Genomic DNA, 22,992 nt, shown 5'->3' with positions numbered 1-22,992 from the left:
TATAGAATGCTAAAGGAAAAGAACTCATACTCCAATTTCAAATATTAGATATATTAATAAGTGTACTTTTTTTTTTTTATGATAGTCATACAGAGAGAGAGAGAGAGAGGCAGAGACACAGGCAGAGGGAGAAGCAGGCCCCATGCACTGGAGCCTGACGTGGGATTCGATCCTGGGTCTCCAGGATCGCGCCCTGGGCCAAAGGCAGGCGCCAAACCGCTGCGCCACCCAGGGATCCCAAAATATTAGATATATTAATAAATAATGAAGACAATTTCTAAATAGAATCCACATTCTTTCAACAGCTTAGCGAGATTTAGAGTTCCATTCAAGGCTACCTTTCCCAATGATAAGGAGGGGCCGTTTGGCATTCCGAAGCACAGATGCTGCCATATATACAGCAGAAGTTTCTGCCATACTAACAGGAGGTGGCAAGCAGCACTCCACGTACCTAGAAATAAAGAGTTCTGTTAATTAAAAGAACCAAGTTTTAAACTTTTTATTACAAAAAGACCAGATCTACAATAAGGTAGAAAAAAACAGTACAATAAACTCTACATACCCACCATGTAGACTGAACAACTAATATCATTTTACCACATTCGCTTTACAACACACACAAATACGCATGCAAATTTGTTTCCTGAACCGTTTTAAAGTGAATTATAGGCAATTATAAGCTTTTCCATGCAGCTCTAAAAGATAAAACCTTTCTCCTATATAACCATAACGTCCTCATCACATCTAGTAAATTAAAAGTTACTCCGTAATACCATCTAAAAGCCAACCAAATGAGTAATTCATTGACAGGATATTTGACTTAATAGCTTTACATTGTAGTAATAATTGTTGCAAGAATAGTAAAAAACACACTCAGAGCCAGTGTTTAATATTATGCACCATTTAATTTCATTTAATTTTCAAAGCAGGGATGCCTGGGTGGCTCAGAGGTCGAGCGTCTGCCTTCAGCTCAGGGCGTGTCCCAGGGTTCCAGGATCAAGTCCCACATCAGGCTCCCCTGGGGAGCCTATTTCTCCCTCTGCCTGTCTCTGCCTCTGTCTCTGGGTCTCTCATGAATAAAAACTAAAGAAAGAAATAAAAAGCTACTAAAAATTTTGTTTTCAAAGCAATGAGGTCAGGCACTACCATTATCTCCATTTTATTATTGTGAAGGAAAACTCAGAAAGTAACTTGCCCAGGGTCCCCAGGTGGTATGTGGCAGAGACTAGACTGACCTTCTGTTTCTAAAGTCTATGCCTTTAACCACCTCACTACATTTCCACTCACTGAGAGAGTCAGTATTTTAGTAATACAAAATGCATTAGGAAAAATTAAAACTGTCATAGGTAAGTATTCTGGATACCAAGACCTTGGTGTTTTCATGTAAGTAGTAAACATCATACACTACACAAAATTTGAGCATATAAAACACACAAAAAACAGACATTCAATTTTTACAAAAATTTTAAAGAAGGCTAACAGAGTTAACTTATCAGAGACTCCCTTGCCCTTAGTAATATTTTATCATGTTCAGGTATTATACATGGTAGATATCCTTTTTGTCTGAGTCTTAAAATGAGAAACAACTCTTTGGTATACTGAATATACAGAAATGCACATTTTCTCTCTGTAGTCACTAGAGAACCGCTTAGTCCACAACAGCAGGAATATACTAAATGGTACCCACAGTGATTAACCTTAGTATCCATCCTATCAGAGGTGACTTGGATACCAGTGAAAAATGTTTCTTATACTTTTATTCACTCAGTGTGTATTTAAGGAAGAGAACATGGAAAATCATAGTAACACCTGGGTTGGAATATTTTTAAATCACAGAGATAAACTAAAATTGTTTATGCTGAATCCTAAATAACTTTTCAACAGTCACCTCACCTCATCTCTTGGTTTATACTATGAAGACTCCAAGTAACTCCTACTACATTAACAGGGGTGTATTATTTATGGTCACTGGAAGAATACTTTCAAATGAGTGTTCGGGAGGGGCACCTGGTTGGCTCAGTGGCTGAATATCTGCCTTTGGCTCAGGGCATGATCCTGGGGTCCTGAGATCAAGTCCTGCATTGGGCTCCTTACAGGGAGCCTGCTTCTCCTTCTGCCTATGTCTCTGCCTCTCTCTGTGTGCCTCTCATGAAAAAAATAAAATAAATCTTTAAACACAAAACAAAACAAAACCAATGAGTGTTCAGGTAGTTCCATGTATTTTACTTAATAATTAACCCCCGAATAATTACTAAATAACACCATTGTAATCAACAGACTTAAACACTTTGGCCAGGATTTAGTGTAATTATTAAAGGATCAAAAGTTAAGACAAATGAAGATTAACTTATAAACTGTTATGTAAATTGTTAAAAGGCAAGCACTGTAATAACACAGAAAGAACTGTAGTTTAACTTTTTATTATTTTATTTATTAGATTTCTTTAAAATTTTATTTATTTATTCATGAGAGACATACAGAGAGAGAGGCAGATGGAGAAGCAGGCTCCCTGCAAGGAGCCCGATGCGGGATTCAATCCCAGGTCTCTAGGATCACGCCCTGAGCTGAAGGCAGACGCTCAACTGCTGAGCCACCCAGACGTCCCTATTTATTAGATTTTATTTATTCATTTGATAGAGACACACACACACACAGAGCACAAGCAGTGGGTGAGGGAGGGAAAGGCAGAGGGAGATGGACAAGTAGGCTCCCCACTGAGCTGGTAGCCTGATGTGGGGCTCCATCCAGGGACTTGAGGATCATGACCTGAACTGAAGGCAGATGCTTAACCGACTGAGTCACCTAGGTGCTCCTCCAATATAACTATTACTTACTTTATAGAATTCACATTCACTTGGAAGTTCACAAAATCTGCAGGTATGTCAACATAACAAGGACCTGGACGGCCATAAATACTGCTTCTCACTGCCTAAATTTTTACAAATAGAAGAAAATATTTTAAAATTCTCAATCTTTATCACATAATCCACTTAAAGATAATTAAAAATTGTGAAAGGAATGCTATTTTACTTGCTTCTGGACGTCCCTAGTTGGAGAAATAAACAATTTTAACTAAAATTGAAATGCCCACTATTGATTGTATATATTTTAAAAGATATTTTTGCTTTAAATAAAAGAGATAAGAGAGAAAATACTCACCTAGGTTTTTAAACTTCATGTTATATTACATGCAGTCTTAGAAATTATCCACCAGGCTCTGCCTGCCACCTGTTTACTCTGTAACTTGTACCTCTCTACTTTACTTCCTAGTCCTAATGACCTGGATAAGTTTTCAGAAGCTGTGATGTTACATGTGTCAAATGGTTTCTGTAACACATGGTTTTAAAACAGCTCAAATGTAACTCCACATACAAATGTTGGTTAGCTAAAATTAATTTATAATATGCTCTTTAGTCAATTAAGACATAGTTTTATGTGCATTAGCACTAATTTTCAAAACTAATCTTTTGCAAAAGCGTAAGAAAAGGGTTACCCAGGATTTCATATTTTATCTTTCTTTTTACTTTTCTGCAGTTAAAAAAAATAACATTAATATCTGAAGTAAAGGAGTAACTTTTTTCAAAAATTATCTGCTTCTATAATTGACAGTAAACATTAAAATATAAATAGTTCTTTAACACTATCATTTTTGACTGCCTGAATATATACCAAATTGTTGCTTATTCTATGGAGAATAAAAATAACACAGGTATGAGCAACTGAGAAAAATCAGTTCACTTGGAGAACTGGTAATTAAATACTTTACCTTTTCAATAATAGAAGGAATAGTTTCTATGCTGCTCGGCCGGGCAGAGAACTTGCAATACAATCTACAAGCTTCAACCTATATACAGAAAGAAAATCAAATAAAATACGGTTTACAAATCATATTAACTTTTCTAATGGAAGACAAAATGTTAAGTCTTTACTTTCTATTATGTGTAGAGAAAAGACAGAGAAAATACATGACCTCCTGAACTTTTTCTTAAAAGCCTAGGCAAAGCACCATCAAATTTCTGCCTCACTATGATTCAGGAGGTAAATCAAAAGAAGACACTATTTTCATTTCTCAGACTGGAGAAAATGAAAGATTTGATAATACTCAGCATTTACCACCACATAGGAAAGCAGGCACTCTCCTAAGCTGCTGGTGAGAGTATAAATGGGAAGGGAAGGTGATAATGTCCACCAAAACTTAAAATGAGCATATCCCTGGACCCAGAAATTCCATAGCCAGGAATACAAAACCTTACCTGCTTTATCTTGTTACAATTATAATCTATCCTTACATTTCTGATGGCTTTCCTATATTTTACTGCTGTGCTGTTTGGGAGGTGTCAATTCAGCAGTACTAATTTTTTACTGTTTAATGTACTCTGAAGCAGTATGTTGAAATAGTCTCTCTTGACAGCTTTTGGTATGAAATCTGTGGAACAGTTGCTATAGTCTTAATCCCAAAGTGTGATAGAATTAAGATTTCCAATCTGGGGCGCCCAGGTGGCTCAGTCAGTTAAATATCTGCCTTCAGTTCAGGTTATGATCCCAGGGTCCTGGGATCAAGCACGGCATCGGGCTCCCTGCTCAGTGAGTGAAGAGCCTGCTTTTCCCTCTGCCTGTGTCTCTGCCTCTCTCTCTCTCTCTCTCTCATATTCTCTCTTTCATGCTCTCTCAATTTATTTATTTTATTTTATTTTTTTTATTTATGATAGAGAGAGAGAGAGAGAGAGAGAGGCAGAAACACAGGCAGAGGGAGAAGCAGGCTCCATGCCAGAAGCCCGACGCGGGACTCGATCCCGGGACTCCAGGATCGTGCCCTGGGCCAAAGGCAGGCGCGAAACCGCTGAGCCACCCAGGGATCCCCTCAATTAAAAAAAAAAAAAATCTTAAAAAAAAAAAAAAAAAGATTTTCAGTCTGTTCCTGGTCGTTTCATTTAAAATGTTTCCACAAAAAACAGACACTTGGATTTTAAATCAAATCAGTGCTTTTCTCTTCACATTTTTAATTTCATCTAATAAACTATTATTTTCCCTTTCAGGATAAAAAAAAGTTGCAGTGGACATTATCCTTTGGTTTGTTTTCATCTATAAAGTTTCTGTAGTAAGTTTAAATTTCCTTTTAAATAATGGTTGTTATTCTTTACCATTAACTAAGTAAACTTCAATTCCCTTTCAAAAGGATAAAAATATAACTTGCGTAAACTTACACCAAGATCTAGTACTTTATAATAATTTAAATCATATAAAAATTGTTTATCTTGAGGTTCTCACAATGACTTCTGATTAGACTTTGCCTAAGGGTTTTAACTCTGCTCAGAACTTTGTGCTATAAATGCACAAATATTTTCTTAAGAGTTAATCATTCAGGGAAGCCTAGGTGGCTCAGCCGTTGAGCCCCTGCCTTTGGCCCAGGGAATGATCCTGGAGTCCCGGGATTGAGTCCCACATCGGGCTCCGTACATGGAGCCTGCTTCTCCTTCTGCCTATGTCTCAGCTCTCTCTTTGTCTCTCATGAATAAATAAATAAAATCTTTAAAAAAAAAAAAAAAAGAGTCAATCATTCACTCTCATCTATTTGCTTTCTACAGCTATTCTTAAAACTGTAGCAAATTCTATGTTTATCTTGAGGTTCTCACAATGACTTCTGATTAGACTTTGCCTAAGGATTTTAACTCTGCTCAGAACTTTGTGCTATAAATACACAAATATTTTCTTAAGAATTAATCATGCACTCTCATCTATTTGCTTTCTACAGCTATTCTTAAAACTGTAGCATTGTTTTATACAACTATTTATGAACACCTCTGTTGTACCTATAATAAATATATAGAAAAAGCAAAAAAAAAAAAAAAAAAAAAAAAGCACAAAAAACACACCACTACAGCATTTTGTGGGCAAATTCTTTGAGGTTTTTAGAAATTTTTAAATACTTTCTTTCAGCCTGCTAAAATAACAATGAACTTGTCCAGAGTCTACTGATAGTCATTTTATGTAGGATTTTTACTCTCAACTTTTTACTTCTCTAAAGTTTGAGAGGCATAGTCCCACACCATTTATATTCCTGCAACTTGACTCTTAATCTAAGAACTTATTTTCAGAGTTTAAAAGCCTGTCGAAAAGATCTATTTCTTCTAAGACTGCTCCTAAGTAGAGCCTGAGCTTCCTGAAGATGCAGAGTGCATATTCCTAATACAGTCTCACATTATAGGAGTTATGTTCTAGTCAATTCATAAAATATTTAATCTTCCTAGTATAAAGGAAGAAATTTATTGCTGAGGAATTTCTCTCACCCCACCATTTCCAATTTCTCTTACTCCATCCTCTTTAATATGAGACTGTCTTGTAGTTAAGGAAAATTACCTTTAAATTACCTCAGGTACCTCTATTTTATTTTAAATGTTTACCTTACAGACAGAAGTTTTTATTTCTTCTCTATAAATCTAAATAGGATACATTTATGCTACTAAACCCTAAGAAAAATTTTGGAGTTGTGTACCTGTGGAAACTCCTGGAAGGCTCCCATTGTTTCCTGTCTTCTTTCAGAAGAACCACCAATCACAATCAAAGGCCTGAAATATTCATTGTTTTAAAAGAGAATTACAGATGAGATCAATAGGTTAAATACTCAGGACAGTGCCCAATTAATAAACGGCTGTGTATGCTGAGAGAGAGAGAATTTCTTTTTTTTTTTTTTTTTTTTTTTTTGAGAATTTCATTTTCCCTTAAAAACTATAGATTGGGGCAACTGGGTGGCTAAGCAACTTGCTCTTGGTTTCCCCTCAGGTCATGACCTCAGGCTGTGAGATCTGAGATTGAGCCCGAGTTGGACTGGGTACTGGGCATGGAGCCTGCTCAGGATTCTCTCTCTCTCTCCCCCTCGGCCCCTCCCCCTGCTCCTGTGCATTCTCTCAAATAAATAAACAAAATCTCTAAAACAAAAAAACTACAGATTAAAAAAGATTTAGGAAGCAATCTAAGACAAGAACACTTCCATAATCTCAGAAAAAGCTGAAATTTATAGTAAACGCTTTTCCTCCATGCCTCCCACTTCTAAGCCCTTCTGGGTGCTGAAGCTAAACCTCTAGGTGTGATGATGTAAAATAAATTTTTATGCCCTTCCCATTAGTCTTGGGATTAAAAGGAGGAAACTATTTTTTTTTTTCAGCTTTCCTAAGTGAGTCTACTTGGAAATGGCGGAGTGAGAGAAATTCCTTGGCAATACATTTCTTATCCTTCAAGAAGAAGATACTTCTAAAAAAAAAATCAGACCCTAAAAGTAGGTAAGAAAGAGAAAGTCTACGAGGGAAGGATAAAAAGAAGGCATATAGAAAGAACGTAAACAATGTTCTTCCTACTAGAACATTAGTCTAAATAACACTAAATATTTAATCTTCCTTCCTAGTATTCTATGAATTGACTAGAACACAACCCCCTTTAACATGATCTTACTGGTAAAGTACCAAAAATGGGGTTAAGGGCAAGGTCAAAGAGTAGGTACTAAGGAGCTTATGAAGCAAACTAAAAAATATAATTTCAATTGTCTTGCTAGTTATGTAAAACAAGATGAAGAATTGTATACACTCTTACATACTGAGCTGGGGTCTTTAAAAAATAATTCTGGGGATGCCTGGGTGGCTCAGTGGTTCAGTGTCTGCCTTTGGCTCAGGGCATGATTCCGGCATCCTGGGATGGAGTCCCATATCAGGCTCCCCGCAGGGAGCCTGCTTCTCCCTCTGCCTGTGTCTTTGCCTCTCTGTCTCTCTCATGAATAAACAAGTAACACCTTCAAAAAAACTAAAATAAAAAAAATAAAGATTTAAGAAAGTAATTCTGCACTTAAGGAGGACTTTACACACATTCACCTACATATATATAGAGAAAAATACATACAAAAATTCCAAAATGTGTTTTTTTAAAGTTTTATACACAGTGTAGATTTAATGAATTAAACACAGCCTATTCCCGTAAGTTTACATACACATCTTAATGAACGGAGATGGTAGATGAAGGACATATTATATACTTCTAGTCTCTGTGAGTTAAACACAGAGCTACGCCCATATGCTTCTACATGTGTGTTTAGAAACACATTTTCTTTCTTTCTTTCTTTCTTTCTTTCTTTCTTTCTTTCTTTCTTTCCTTTCTTTCCTTTCTTTCCTTTCTTTCTTTCTTTCTTTCTTTTCTTTCTTTTCTTTCTTTTCTTTCTTTCTTTCTTTCTTTCTTTCTTTTTTTAATGTAGGCTTCATGCCCAACATAGGGCTTGACCTTTTGACTCTGAGATTAAGAGTTACATGATTTACCAACTGAACCAGCCAGGTACCCCTAGAAATACTTATACCTTAATGAAGGAAGATGTTAATCGAAAGAAGGTGTATATACAAGACAGACTCAATGAGTTAAGCATATATGTATGCTCATATGCTTCTATACGTAAGTTTTCCCCAAACTCCAAAATGTTAACATTGTTTACCTAAGTAAGAATACTGATGTTTTTTATGTTCTTCCTAATACTGTTCTTAATTTTTTACTGAACTATTCCCTCCAGCACTTGATTCCAAATCTTCCCATCCCAGATCACTAATAACAATTAATTACCAACAGTTCACATTTGCATTTGCCATACCACCCAAAGCGTGGATAAGACCTGGGCCAGAAACCACGAGGCATACACCTGGCCTAGAAGCAAAACAGAATTTATTGTATTAAAAGCAAGTCAAATGCAGTATCTGATTAATATCACTCTAGGGGGAAACATGGCAACCTTCTTGGAACTTCAAAAGAAAGACATATAGGTCTTTACTATAATTCATAAAGCAATTATTAGAATATTCTCTGAATTAAAAGAAATGAGAAAGATTAGTATTCCTGCAAGAAAGAAGATCACCTATCATCTTCACACTGTATTTCACTAACGTCTTCATATTTTGAACCTTTTCATATTTTGAAGAGGTTATATTTAGGCCCAATCAATTTAACTACAATTCAAAGCCAATTTTTGATGCTGAGTACATTTCTGCATGGAGAAAAGTGTTCAAATGTCATTTGATCTCTGACAGAAAATAATTCTGAAATGTAATGCTCTGCTTCAAATGTTTTAAATTGAATTTGAAAGCTTCATGCTAGATGGACTTTCTAACCTTAAAACACTCAAGGACAGTGTATCTCCATATAATTCAGTTTGCCATTTTACATTTATAAAGTCATTTCTTAAGATATTCTATTTAAGACAACCTTTAAAAGAGATTGAAATAAAACAAAGACTTTAGTTTACCTGCCTGTCAGATATCCAACCGCAGAGGCAGCATAACAAGCCTACAAAGAAAAAATACCAGAACTTAAGCATATTGGGATCCTGACAGTAAGTACACATATAAAAATTCACTATTCAGTAACAAACTAGAACTAAGGGGTGCCTGGGTGGCTTAGGTGGAGAAGTGTCTGCCTTCGGCTCGGGTCATGATCCAGGGGTTCTAGGATCAAGCCCTATATCAAGCTCCTGCTCAGTAGAGGGGAGCCTGCTGCTCCCCCTGCTTATGCTCTCTTTCTGTAAATAAATAAAATTGAAAGAGAAAGAAAGAAAGAAAGAAAGAACGAACTGAATGGTAAAGGAGGAACTGGAATGCTTTCGTTTTTAACAAGTAATGTTCTACCTGTAAATTTCAAATAATGGTTTAGGTATCTCATCTAGTTCTTAGTATTTTGAGGAACTTATCTATATCACACCTAGTTTATTAGTAATATCTTCTTACAACTGATTATATATCTGCAGGATCAGCAGAAATGTTCTCTATCTTACTCCTAATATTGGCAATTTGTGTTTTCTCTCTTTTCTTTTTCATCTGTCTTCCAGGGATTTATCAAATTTATTAATCTTTTCAAATAACTAAGTTTTGGCTTCGTTGATTTTTCTATATTGTTCGTTTATTTTCTAGTTCACTGATTTCTGCTCTTGTACTTATTATTTTACTCTTCATTTGGCGTTTAATTTGGTTTTCTTTTTCTAGTTTTTTAAAACGTAAGCTTAGAGCACTGATTTTTGCTCTTCCTTGGTAAGAGTCATTCATTTGTTCACTCATTCATTTATGTATTTTAGATTTATTTATTTATCTGATAGAGAGAGAGAACATGCACATAAGCGGGGGAGCAGGAGAGGGAGAAGAAGGCTCCCTGCTGAACAGGGAGCTCGACATGGGGCTTGATTCCAGGACCCAGGATTGCTACCTGAGCCGAAGGCAAATGCTTAACCAACAGAGCCACCCAGGTGCCCCAGTTAGTTTTTACTTTTAAACTACACTTTAGCTGCGGAGCAAAAAAAAGGAGAGGTGTTAAATAAGAGATAACCTGAAAAAATGCTAAATGCCCTCTCAAATAAATCCTGTTTCTTAGTGTGGGAATCTTTTACAGTATTATTTATTATTTTAGAAATAATAAAAAGTAGGATATTTTCTAACCTCCATTCAACTTGAACTTAAATGTTTAGAACGTAACTGTAAAAAATTAAAAATAAATTTTTATGAATCATAATCCTAACTGGCACCACTACATATGCCCAACTAAGAACGTGCATAAAGGCTCTGTACCATTTCTGTGTTACTATCTCCATTGGCCCTTATCTCTTTTCCCTTTTGCACCTAAGGTCAAATTCACGTAGGATAATAAAACTCCTAAGAATTCAAGTGCATAAAATATAATACCTGTTGCAATACGAACACCTACTTGGACACTGAGGAGCCCTGTCCATTAATTAAGCCAAGGTAAGAAATGTTGCTACAGGATACAAAAGACAAAACAACATATAACAAAAATTATATTCTTCTATTGCAGATGTCAAAAGTTGAAAAGGAACTCTTTTTTATAGATCATAAAACATGTATTTCTCAAGGTACCTGAGTAGCTCAGTTTGCTGGTTAAATATCTGTCTTCCACTCACGTCATGATCCCGGGGTCCTGGGAGTCCCCACATCAGGAAGCCTGCCTCTCCCTCTCCCTCCACCCCTCTCCCCCTTCACTGGTGTATTCTCTCTCTCTCGTCCTTCAAATAAATAAAATAAAACAAAAACAAGCAAACAAAAAGACATGTATTTCTCTACCAAGTTACCTCCACTCACACACAGAATATTGTGTATAGTAGTGAAAAAGCAGACTCTAGAGCTAAATTGCTTTGATTCAATCCTGCTCTACCACTTTCTGTTGTGTAATTTTGGCAAGTTACTGGCTTCCTTATAGATAAGGAACTGACAGCACTGCTGTGAGAATAAGATCAATTAATACATGCAAAACACTCCGAATATTGACTGCACAAAGTTAGAAATGTAACAGTGAAAAGAGTGTGCCTGCTTCCTGGAAAGCTGGTCAGTATATGTCTTGATTACTCTAAGGATCTGATGAAAGACAATCAAGGCACAACCAATTACACCTTTTTCTCTACAACATGTAATTGGATGTCAAGTCATCTTCTGCCTCTTGTATGGTTTCTGAATCTGTTTTCATCCGTTCTCACATTCTCTCTTCATTACCCTGGCATTACCCTTAATTCAGGCACTAGTGAAGTCATCCTGACTACAGCAAAGAGTCAGGTTGACTGAGGGGACTATGTACTACTAGGAATGTCCTACAGGTATCTCAAACTCATATCCAAATTTGAATTCATTATCTTTTCACTCCAAATTAGCTCTTCCATCTGTATTCCTGATCGGAGTCAGCGGTATTGTGATCCACTTAGCCAGTTAAGAAAGCCCAAAATGAAGAATCATCTCCAGAAGAACCAGTCCTCTACTTCCTATCTGGTTAATGCTACCTATCCTTCGAGACAGCTTAGGGATCATGTCCTCCAAGAAACCTTTTCTGAAGTTTTTGGCTGAGCTGAGTATTGTTTTCTGGGCTTCCACAGCACCTTCAGTATACCTCTATCACAGCACTTATCACATTATAATAAAATTATCTGCTTATGTCTGTCTCCACAGCTAGGCTATAAGCCTCAAGGATGAGTATATCATTATATCCATATGCCCGATAAAGCACCTGGGGTCTAGAGGCCACTAAGCTAAGCTCCACTAAGCTTATAGGGACTGAAATAAAACTTCAAGCTTCCCTGCTGATACATACTCTCGTCCACCATGATTTCTAAAGTACAAATCTAATTATGTCTCCCACCTATTTAGAAAAACTTTTACAGTCTCATCCAATCCCAAGTCCACATTCCTTTTCCAGCCATAGACTTAATGTAACCTTTCCTCAATCTACCTATTTGGTCTCACAGCACACTGTGCCTTTAAGCTATTCTGATATAACACAGCATGAACAAACATTGCATAATCTTCTCTGTCCCACTCAGAATAAGTCACCCTTCATATGTGCCATTCTTTATACATATATCTACTGTAAGTTACTACACTAGATAAATTTGTTCTGTGTGTTTTGCCCTCACCTTCCAAACTGTGATCAACTTAAAGATCAAGACTAAACCTGATTCCTTCAATATATCTGCAGGTTTGGGCTTGCTTTACTAGGTGAATCACAGTGCCACTGACTCAAACTGCGAATACAGAGGAAAGAGCCAATCTGGAGGGAAAAGATAACAAATTCAAAATCAGACATGAGGGGACGCCTGGGTGGCTCAGTGGTTGAGCGTCTGCCTTTGACTCAGGGCATGATCCTGAGGTCTGGGATCGAGTCCCACATCGGGCTCCTGTGGAGAGCCTGCTTCTCCCTCTACCGGTGTCTCTTTCTCTGTCTCTCACGAATAAATAAATAAAATCTTAAAAAAAAAAAAAAAAGTCAGACATGAGTTTGAATGCCTGTAAGAGATTCCTAGCACATATTTCCCTCAGTCAGCTTGACTCTTTGCAATAAGTAAAAGGAAGACATAAGCACCAGTACCTGGAATGTACTCATTAAACGTGTGGTGTATGAGGAAGAAACCAGACATTCCGCCTCCAGAAAAACAGTAAAATATAAGTCTTATTAATCGGTCACTAGCTTCATCTTCTCAAAAAGATGACAGAATAGAATGTTGTTCCAATTAAGAAGACAGAAAGAATACAAAATGAAGATCTGATTTAAGATTTTAAAGAACTATAATCCTCAAATCTTATACTTAGGGATTGTCAGTCAATTAATAAAAAACATGGTAAGCTTCTGTATCATCCAAAAACCCCAGCCACACCAAGCACTATGGAGACAGAACAAATGAACCTGCTCTCTAGAAGCCCACATCTGATGGCAGAGGAAGGGCAGCATTTAGGGAGGTCAAGGCAACTGTCTGGGCAACAGGTGGCAAGAGCCTGAATTAGAGAGCAACGCTGAGAGTGCAAAGCAGGAATACTTGGCTTTAGATGGACTGACAGGATATGACACTGTAGAGGTAGTTTCTTGATCTTTTAAACCAGCACTGGTGATAGGAGGGCAAGGCTGGGCTGACAAAATGTCTTATTTTTCATTCTTTTGCTTCCAAATAAGGTTCTAAGAAGAGTGGCAGCATGATGTTGTGGAAGGGGCACTGGACTGGGATTGAGGACACGGGAGTTCCAATCATGGCTTTATCATTTGTGACACTGTCACCTTGCAGGGCCACCTACTATGTAACAGGCTACCTGGCCTTCACCCATTCATCTTGTAGGAACTCCCTGAGCACCTATCATGTGCTACGCAGTGGGGATACAGAGGAGTCAAGGAAAAAATAATACCTCTCCTCTCTTAGAGCTCACAGACTAATAGGGAAATCAGACCAGACAAACAACACAGAAAATCAGACACGAACAGGTAGTTATGAGAGGACAGAAGGCCTGGATTCAGACTGGGAAACTGTTCCCTCCAATTCCGACTCTCTAGACTTGGCAAAGTACAAGCAGCGCCAAGAGCTTGGCCTCCAGACTCAGAACCCCTGGGCTCAAACCCTGGCTCCGCCACTACCAACTGTCGCCTCGGGCAAATCACTTAACCTCTCACCTTCCTCCTCTGTCAGCTAGGATTAACAAGAGTTCTTGCTTCATAGGCTTGTTGTGCTTGGCATGAGTTTAGTACAGGGGCAGGGGTAACCGCGGAGCGTCTGCAACCAATACTTGTGTCATCATCAATCATTTCCAATCACGCTGCTGGCTCCCAGCGTCCAGGCTTACCGCTTGCTCATTCCTCATCCCCACATATCTGATGCCCAGCTTCTGCGCCGCAACGGCGATTTCGGTCACTGGGATGCCCACGATGCCAAACACGTACTCCACATCCTGGGGGGCAGGAACAGGGGAGTAAACGCCCGCCCTCCCCCCGCCCCCGCGGCGCCAGAAGGGAAGCCTCAGGGCGAACCTCCCGTCCCACCCCGGCGTTCTCGCCGTCCGCCGCCACCGCTCCGCCCCCTCCCGGCTTCCGTAGGAGCCTTTCGCGGCAGCAGAGTCGCCGTACTTGGGTTTTCAGGGCCTGGGCGATGACTTCAGCACCAGAAACCTTCTCCTCGCCCCCGTCGCTACGCTCGGCGAAGGCGCTCTCCGCCATCTTCCACCTCAAAAAGTTCGAGGTACTCGCGGAGGCAACAGGCAGCAGACGCGGAGCGACCCAGCCAAACTGAGGGGGCAGCCACGCGCCAATCGTGGGGCCCGGTCCTGTGACTGACAGGGGAAGGCGACCAACCGCTTGAAATAGCGGAAGGAAAAGGCGGGGCTTACGTTCGTCGGCTCGCAGGATGAGGCGGGGAGGTAAACACGCTCCTTCTCCAATCAGAGCCGTGCACTTTGCCCGGCTCCTCCATTCGCCGGGGCAGAGCGTCAGGAGGAGGCAGGCCTAGCAGTAGGCGGAGGCCTATGCCGAGCAGGTGAGACCCCGAACCTGGGGGGCCTCTCGCCTCCCCCGCCCCCGCCCCCGTCCGATTACCTTCCGGAGCCTTCGGGGCGCGCGGAGGCGAAGGGCGCATGCGCATAGTGGGGCCGCAGGAGGGCTAGGAGCACGTGCGGAAGGGGGCGTGGCGGGGTGTGCGGCCTTCGACCCCGCCGTGCTCTAGGGGCCGAGGGCCGGCTCGCAAAGGCTGCTGGGACCGGGGTGGGCTGAGCCGAGCCCCAGCGCGGTGCAGACTTGTAGGGTCGCGTCGTGGTTCTGGGCTGCTTGTGTCCTAGGCATTTGTTACGTGCTTTTTTGTTTGTACACAATTTTGTAACTTTAAAGAAGTTTCATCTGGGGGGGGCGCTCGACGGGATGAGCACTGGGCGTTATGCTCATAACGAGTGCGAGTGCAAATTGCACTCCAATAAAAAAAATAATAATAAAATTAAAAAAAAAGTTTCACAACTGTGCAGTTCGTGAAACATGGTAATGAACTGCTACGCGTTAATTAAATTCGTACATGGATGTGTCTGCGGTGTCTCTCCCAGTGGTAGAAATAAGGACACTGAATTTTACAAGCCAGAGACAGTAACTGTTCACCCCATTTCTCCGATTCCCGAACTTGTACTCTCCTCACTCTTCAGCTCTTAGGCTAGAAGGGACAGGGAAGGAACCCTTGAACCTAGTTACTTTTGCAGGACTTGAGCTCCCAACCCTGAGGTCAAGACCTGAGCTGCAGTCAACACCCAGGTACCCCTGAACGTAGTTGCTTCTGACCATTGTTTCCTCTAACTCTTACTACTGTCTCTTCCTCTCCATTCTCTGTCCATTTTTGTCTTTCCAAAATCAGGAAAGGTGGGATTTCATAATTCTTAGATTTAGGTTCTGTTGACCAGCCCCTGTAGCTGAAAATCTTTTAAAACACATTTATGAGGCGCGCTGGGGCGGCTCAAAAAAACAAAACAAAACAAAAAAAAACTTGCACTTTTGAGCAGAAAAAGATGCTTGTAATGTGCAACTTTTGTAATGTGCAAAAACTTGCACTTTTGAGCAGAAAAAGATGCTTGTAATGTGCAATGTGGCCTCTGAGTTATTAAATCTGAGTTCTTAAACTTGTTATCTCCATAACAAAGAGGGACTAAATTTTTTAGGATTTCGAGTGTTTTAAAGCAAAGAGAAAAGTAATATGTGGAAGGTAAAGAGAGAGGGGAGTGGATCATGGATAGAGAAATGAATGAAAAGTATTGGAAAGTGAAAGGATTTCTAAACCCGAGACTTTCCAACCGCAGTCCGGGGCCCTTCCAAAAGGTCTTCCTTTCAGCGTTTCAAGCCCTAACCCCCATCCCTATACAGAAGAGAATGAAATAGTTGCCTTTCTGGATGCAGAGACCTGGCCTCCATAAGGTATCCCATCAAATAGATTTCTTTGATGTCTCAGAGTTCTTTTAAACATAAATGCAGATCTTGCATTCCACTCCAAAGTATATCCATATCTAATATAAATTTTAGTATCTTTTTATGAGATGAACATACAATTAAATGTACAGATCTTAAATATTAAATAAGTTTTGACAGTTGTATACACCTATGTAATCACCACCCAAAATAAAAATGACATTTTAAACTCCCTGTCAAGTGAAATTGACATTCCAGAAATATGCAAAATGTTCTTTGTATGGCTTTGAGTAGTCCTGTTCTTTGTCTCCTTCAGGCTGTTTCAGAAGCATGGACCCCACTCTTCTCTATCATGTAGTATTGTTTATATTGGTACCTATGTGACAGTCTCTACTCCCATTGCATCAGAATCACTTGGAAAGCTTTTTATTTTTTTATTTTTTTTTTCAGAATTCATTTTGTCATTTTCTTTTAAAGATTTTATTTATTTATTCATGAGAGACACAGAGAGAGAGAGGCAGAGACACAGGCAGAGGGAGAAGCAGGCTCCATACAGGGAACCTGACGTGGGACTCGATCCTAGGTCTTCAGGGTCATGCACTGGGCTGAAGGAGGCACTAAACTACTGAGCCACCTGGAAAGCTTTTTAAAAATACAGTTGCTTGGGCCCCACACCATATTTTCTGAATCAATGTGTTAGGACAAGTTAGGCACCCATATTTTTTTTAAGCTGTTACATAGTTGTTTTTTTTGTTCAAATTTTTATTTATTTATGATAGTCACAGAGAGAGAGAGGCAGAGACATAGGCAGAGGGAGAAGCAGGCTCCATGCACCGGGAGCCCGACGTGGGATTCGATCCCGGGTCTCCAGGATCGCACCCTGGGCCAAAGGCAGGTGCCAAACCGCTGCACCACCCAGGGATCCCACATAGTTTTGATTTACACTCCGACTTGGAACCACTAGCTCTGTACTCCTGCTAGGGGCATCTGTTAACCATTAAATGTGTGATTGCCTGTTACCAGAGCAATACCATTGATTAGTTTGGATTTACAGGTTCAAAGCTGGTTTGACATTGGCAGCAAAGACTGTGTAGATGGTTAGTTCATGGGCCTTGTATCTACTTTTGTGTCAAGAGTCACAGACAAAAGCAGTCTATATAAAGTGTGGTGAAAACCGTACAGTGGGGATCCCTGGGTGGCTCAGTGGTTCAGTGCCTGCCTTTGGCCCAGGGCGTGATCCTGCGTTCCTGGGATTGGGTCCCACGTTGGGCTTCTGGCATGGAGCCTGCTTCTCCTTCTGCCTGTGCCTCTGCCCACCCCCTCTCTCTTTCTATGTCTATCATGAATAAATAAATAAAATCTTTAAAAAAAACTGTACAGTGAATTAGAACAAACTCCCTGAATTCATGATAACTGGGTTGCAAAGAGGATACCTTATCAACTGACTGGATTTTGTCCTTTAGCAAAGGGAAAAGTCAATGAGACTGTTTAAACTTGCTTTCACCTTTATATCTTTGGTTCAGGGTGCAACATTCCACTGTTCACTTGGTCTGATGATTGAGCAGAAGTGATGATGGTCCTCATCCCCAGGATTAGCAGGCACTGGGAGCAGCTGTGATTATAGAATTCTTCGTGATTTATCCAAGGCCCTTCCATGCAGACTTTGTAAGCATTAACCACATTCTTAATACTTTCATTGATGGTAGACATGGAATTTTATTCGTTGGATGTTCTATTGGATTTTTTTTTTTGTTTGCTTTTGTTTGTTTATTCATGGAAGGAGGTCAAAGAAGGAATAAGTCTTAATTTTTTTAAAAGAAAAGACTAACATAATGATAATATGCTCTCTAAACAGCGGAGCCAATCATCAAAGTAGAGTAATCTGAGTCTATTGGGAGGAACAAGGAGAGAGTTAGCATCCCCTTTATTAGGAATGATCTCAATTTCCTCCAGCAACCTGGGTTTCTTTGGAGGAGGCCTGTTTAGACAATCACCCAGTATATCAGAAGGGGGGTTATCAGCCTGGTTTGTGGTCAGACACATTCTGCAAGAGGTTCTTAGATCAGGGTTCTGAATTAGGGCCATAGGGTACCTCAGTTCATTTACCCTGTTCCCTGCAGAAGAGATCTGATAGATCATACTGAGGTCATGCAGTGTTACAAAAGAAGATCAATTCTTTCTTAAAATTTGTAATTCAAATTTTTTCAGTGCATTAAAAGGCATGCCAAGGGAGAGTCCTTGGGAACCAAAGAAGCCTAGAGAAAGTCCATTATCAAAAATTGCTCCCAGCTCCTGGGTGATGTCCCACACAGAATATGTTGGAGGTGGTGGGTGTCCAGTGACCAGAGGCATCCCTTGAATAAAATAACAATTGATCAGCATCTCTGCTGTAAGGGCCCCATAGAAGGGACTGCCTGTGTCCCCTCTTCCCTGTTTCATTCTAGAGTACAAATGGGTGCCAGTGAATGGACCGAAATACCATGCACTGTGGTATGAAGAACCTGCCATTTCTAACCCATAGAATACACCAGAAAAGTTTTATAAGGGGAAATTACCCAATTTAGTAACTTAGGCAGTCAGCAGGGTACATTGATGAAAAATAGTAAAGATAGATATCCATCATGACTTAAGCAATATTCCAACACATGCAGTCCTTAGAGTTGACTTCCCTAGAAAATGGTCCCGAGTTGAGTTTCAATTCAATCAGGTACTGGTTTCAGGCCAGCTCTAAGTGGAGGTTTTGTGCCCAGAAGCAGCTAGACCTGAGATGTGAAGGGGATCACATTAGACCAATGAGGAGGAAACCCCACAAGGGAGTCTTAAGAGGGCAGGTGTCCTAGTGACTTAGCTGGCTGTCCCGTGCCCAAGACAGCATTATATAAAGACAGGAAGAAAGGGCATCAAGTTTCTGGGTCTTAGACCATTCTGGCCAGGGTTCTAATTTCCAGCCAAAAGGCAGGCTTTTCCCTCCCAATAGAGTAGCCAGGGCTAGAAGATTGCAGCCTGAGCAATCAATATGAAAGTGTTTGAATAAAAGTAGACTCCTTGAAAAGGCCCTGAAATGAAAGTAAAGGAAAGAGAAGAGGAATTACTCATCAAGTTTGCACTGAGCTTCAGAGTCCAGATGAAAAGGCTTGAGCCCCACACCAGGTGCCAAAATGATGAAATTTCAAAGAATTTTGGGCTTGAGAGCAAATGGCTAAGAATTCTTGAGACTTTTTGGTGCAAAAAAGGTATTTTATTATAGCATGGTGGACAGAACCCATGGCTGAAAGAGCTGCACCAGGATTGTGAGGAGTAACTGATTATATACTTTTAAATTTGTGGAGGGAGGGGATAGAGATAAAGTAAGTTTCTAAGGAATTTTGAAGTAAGGTTTTTAGGATGTTGGGGGGCTAGTTGCTGTTAAAACAAGGTTACTTTTAGTCTTTTTTTTTTTTTTTAAGATTTTGTTTATTTATTCATGAGAGACACACAGAGAGAGAGAGAGAGAGACACAGGCTGAGGGAGATGCAGGGAGCCTGATGTGGGACTCAATCCTGGGTCTCCAGGATCACACCCTGGGCTGAAGGCAGCGCTAAACCACTGAGCCACCTGGGCGCCCACTTTTAGTCTTTAATAAAACATAAACATTAAGGCATCCATGAGTTCCTTGAGGAGTGTCCCACTCTGCATGTTTCAGGGATCTGTCAATGGGCTGCAACCTGTAAGGAGATTTAATTTAAGCTACATTTCTCTTGCCTTTGTTCTCCTCATCAGCCTTTTTTTTTTTTTTTTAAGATTTTGTTTATTTATTCATTAGAGACACAGAGGCAGAGACATAGGCAGAGAGAGAAGCAGGCTCCTTGTGGGGAGCCTGATGCAGGACTGAATCCCAGGACCCCTGGATCACCATCTGAGCCAAAGGCAGATATGCTCAACCACTAAGCCACTCAGGTGCCCCTCCTCCTCAGCTTCTAAATTTAATAGTAACTCCTTAGGCCCTCAAATTATGATACTATGTTTTAATTTCAGTAAACTAACAAGGACACTAAAAATCCTTGTGATTAGGGACACCTGGCTGGCTCAGCGGTTGAGCGTGTTTGTCTTTCACTCAGCGCGTGATCCCACGGTCCTGGGATCAAGTTCCACATCGAGGTCCTTGCATGGAGCCTGCTTCTCCCTCTGCCTACGTCTCTGCCTCTCTCTCTCTGTGTCTCTCATGAATAAATAAATAAAATCTTAGAAAAAACTCCTTGTGATTATTTGAAGATGGTAATGCGAGTGAGAAATTATCTCAAAAACGTATTTTATCAAGATATGAAGTGTTTGATTATCAAATGAAGAAATGTTTTATTAAGGTTATTTGTGATATATTATAGAACACCTGAAAAGAAAAGAAAATTGGCTGAAATAAGAGAAAACTGAAACCAAATATCTTAAATACCAACAAAAAGCAAGCAACAATAACAACAAAAAAAAAAAGGAAATCTATGTAGAATACTATATTGAAAACCAATATTGAAAACTGTACAGCAGGGAATGTGCTGTAAGAAATACATGACCATAAACTGCAGAAAATAAAACATATGATGAAATGGTTCTCTGAATAAAATAGGTTAAATTGATTTTGTTTGCTTCTCATTAAATCTATGGACTGCAGACTATCAAAGCTCGGAAATAGACTTGAAGCACAACCAGTGAAAAGCAGTTTTATTGTTGAAGTGTTAGGGTCAGATTTTATGCCTATTAGCAGAGGACTGGCACTGGGAGTTTTTCCCAGTTGTCCTGAAAAAGGTTGGATTTCTGCCCTTGGCTTGGACAGGCCAGAGCCTTTGCTCTACATTGAATGCCAGCCAGACCCAGGACTGGATTGGGAGGTACCCTGGAGCAGGATGGAAACTGAAGAAACATTGTTTCCCTCTTTTATCTTTGTCCTCCTCCATTGTATGTTTGGTGTTTTTTTGTTTTTTAATTGAAATTTGGGGTAGTTTGATACCAGCAATAATTAAATCACTAACAAACATGTTTACTTCAGGTCAGGTGTGCCAGAAATGGTGACAGCTGTATGTCACTCTAAGAGGACACAAGAGATTTAACCTGAAATGGCTTGGAAACCGTAATCTAGTATTTCTCAGTAGGATGCAACTCCACACTGGGGGTAGCCCACACTTAGGGGTGGCCCATGGAGTAGGAGGGCAGCAACTCTCGCTTATGAAACATGGTACCAGTAGTTAAATGTTTGTCTTCATTTTTCTTCCATTTTGCTATTAGCCTTCATCATAGCTCTTTCCTTTAGCTTTTTAAATTGTACTGTATTGGGGGTTTTGTTTCTATTGTTTGTTTTTCATCTGTTCTCTTGTCAGCAAAACAAAGAATCCACTCTAAGGCAGAATCTCTGGATGATTCCCAGGGTTCAGAGTTGACTACTGGAGTGTAACCCAGGGGAGGGACAGCTTCGAGATGAAGAGCTTAAGCTCTTAAACTTCTTTCTGTATCATAATCTTTGAGTTCTTTTTGGGAGCTTACCTGTGATTTATTGTTTTATTCACTTCAAAATTTGTTTATATTTAACATTTATGACATCTTTCAGACACAAGATTAGGAACAGGGATTGATCCATGCACATGTACCCAGCCCCTAGCTTAAGAAATACAATGAAGTGTGGTGCCTGGGTGGCTCAGTTGGTTGAACATCTGCCTTCCTCTCAGGTCATGATCCAGAGTCCTGGGATTGAGCCCCATATTGGGAATCCCTGCTCACCGGGGAGTCCGCCTCTCCCTCTGCCTCCTGCTCCCCCTGCTTGTGCTCCCTCCCCCCCTTTCTCTCAAATAAATAAAATCTTTTTTTAAAATTTTTTTTAAAATTTTATTTATTTATTTATTTATTTATTTATTTATTTATTTATTTATGATAGTCACAGAGAGAGAGAGAGAGAGAGGCAGAGACACAGGCAGAGGGAGAAGCAGGCTCCATGCACCGGGAGCCCGATGTGGGACTCGATCCCAGGTCTCCAGGATCGTGCCCTGGGCCAAAGGCAGGCGCTAAACCGCTGCGCCACCCAGGGATCCCCTCAAATAAATAAAATCTTAAAAAAAAAATGCAGTGAAGCTCCCTGTGTACCCTCCCCCATTGCATTTTCCCCTGTGCCATAGAGGTAACCACTATCTTGAATTTGCTGTTTATAATTCCCATGTTAACCCTTCTTTAGAGGATGGACATTTAGGTTGTCTTAACTTTTCAGTGTTATAAACAGTTGTCTCTAAACATTAATGCATTTGTCCTCATGCGCATGTATGAGTTTTTATGTATGGTGGCTTGGGGTGGGTGATCATCAGGGTTGCTAGATACTGCTAAACTGGTCTCCAAAGTTATTATACCAATGGATAGTCCCACCTTCTGTATGTAAGAACTCCCCTTTCTCCACATCCTCAGTTGTGAAATTTGTAATTTTTAGCCAATCTAAATGGATGAGAAATGCCTTCTCATTTCCATTTCCTTGACTATTCCATGAAGATATAGATAGATATAGATATGCCATTTGGTTTCCATATTGTCAATTTCCTGTTTTATCTCTTTTGCCCATTTCTTTATTGGATTATCTTTTTTTATTTGTAGATATTCTTTTTATATTCTGAATATTTCTTCTTTGTCTTTTAACTTAGCTTATAGTTACTTTTGAGGTACCAAGTTGTGGTCTTTTGGTATGTGGTCACATTTGACAATTCTTTTCCTTTCTGTTTTATACTCTTGGTATGTTAAGAAAACTTTCCCTAACCAGGGTGAGATTTTTTTTTTCTATATTTTTATCAA

General features: G+C 39.8%; 2 protein-coding genes across 12 annotated transcripts in view; one reads left to right on the top strand and one right to left on the bottom strand.

Moving 5' to 3' along the window:
* LOC608697 (2-hydroxyacyl-CoA lyase 1) overlaps positions 1-14,841 on the bottom strand; it is a 118,514-nt gene extending 103,673 nt beyond the window's left edge. For 3 of the 9 annotated variants that reach the window (XR_005377009.1, XM_038570782.1, XM_038570789.1), the window contains exons 1-8: positions 14,395-14,597; positions 14,115-14,219; positions 9,269-9,309; positions 8,593-8,673; positions 6,494-6,566; positions 3,767-3,844; positions 2,835-2,929; positions 339-451 (exon numbers count right to left, since the gene is read on the bottom strand). Coding sequence is in view for 8 of the 9 variants with exons in the window: in XM_038570782.1 (XP_038426710.1) it covers positions 339-451; positions 2,835-2,929; positions 3,767-3,844; positions 6,494-6,566; positions 8,593-8,673; positions 9,269-9,309; positions 14,115-14,219; positions 14,395-14,484 (676 nt within the window). In the remaining variant the exon portion in view is untranslated. The other 6 variants (XM_038570783.1, XM_038570784.1, XM_038570786.1 and 3 more) reach the window with 6 other exon arrangements.
* The window catches only part of BTD (biotinidase), a 31,851-nt gene continuing 23,233 nt past the window's right edge, over positions 14,375-22,992 (top strand). Inside the window, exons 1-2 of one of the 3 annotated variants that reach the window (XM_038570796.1) lie at positions 14,375-14,800; positions 17,724-17,865. Coding sequence is in view for 2 of the 3 variants with exons in the window: in XM_038570795.1 (XP_038426723.1) it covers positions 14,790-14,800 (11 nt within the window). In the remaining variant the exon portion in view is untranslated. The remainder of the gene's footprint in view (positions 14,801-17,723; positions 17,866-22,992) is intronic. The other 2 variants (XM_038570794.1, XM_038570795.1) reach the window with 2 other exon arrangements.

The sequence above is a fragment of the Canis lupus genome, chromosome 23 (assembly GCF_011100685.1).
Source record: "Canis lupus familiaris isolate Mischka breed German Shepherd chromosome 23, alternate assembly UU_Cfam_GSD_1.0, whole genome shotgun sequence".
Lineage (NCBI taxonomy): Eukaryota > Metazoa > Chordata > Mammalia > Carnivora > Canidae > Canis > Canis lupus.
The sequence above is the reverse complement of the archived record's forward strand: the minus strand, read 5'-3'. Positions and strand labels throughout refer to the sequence as shown.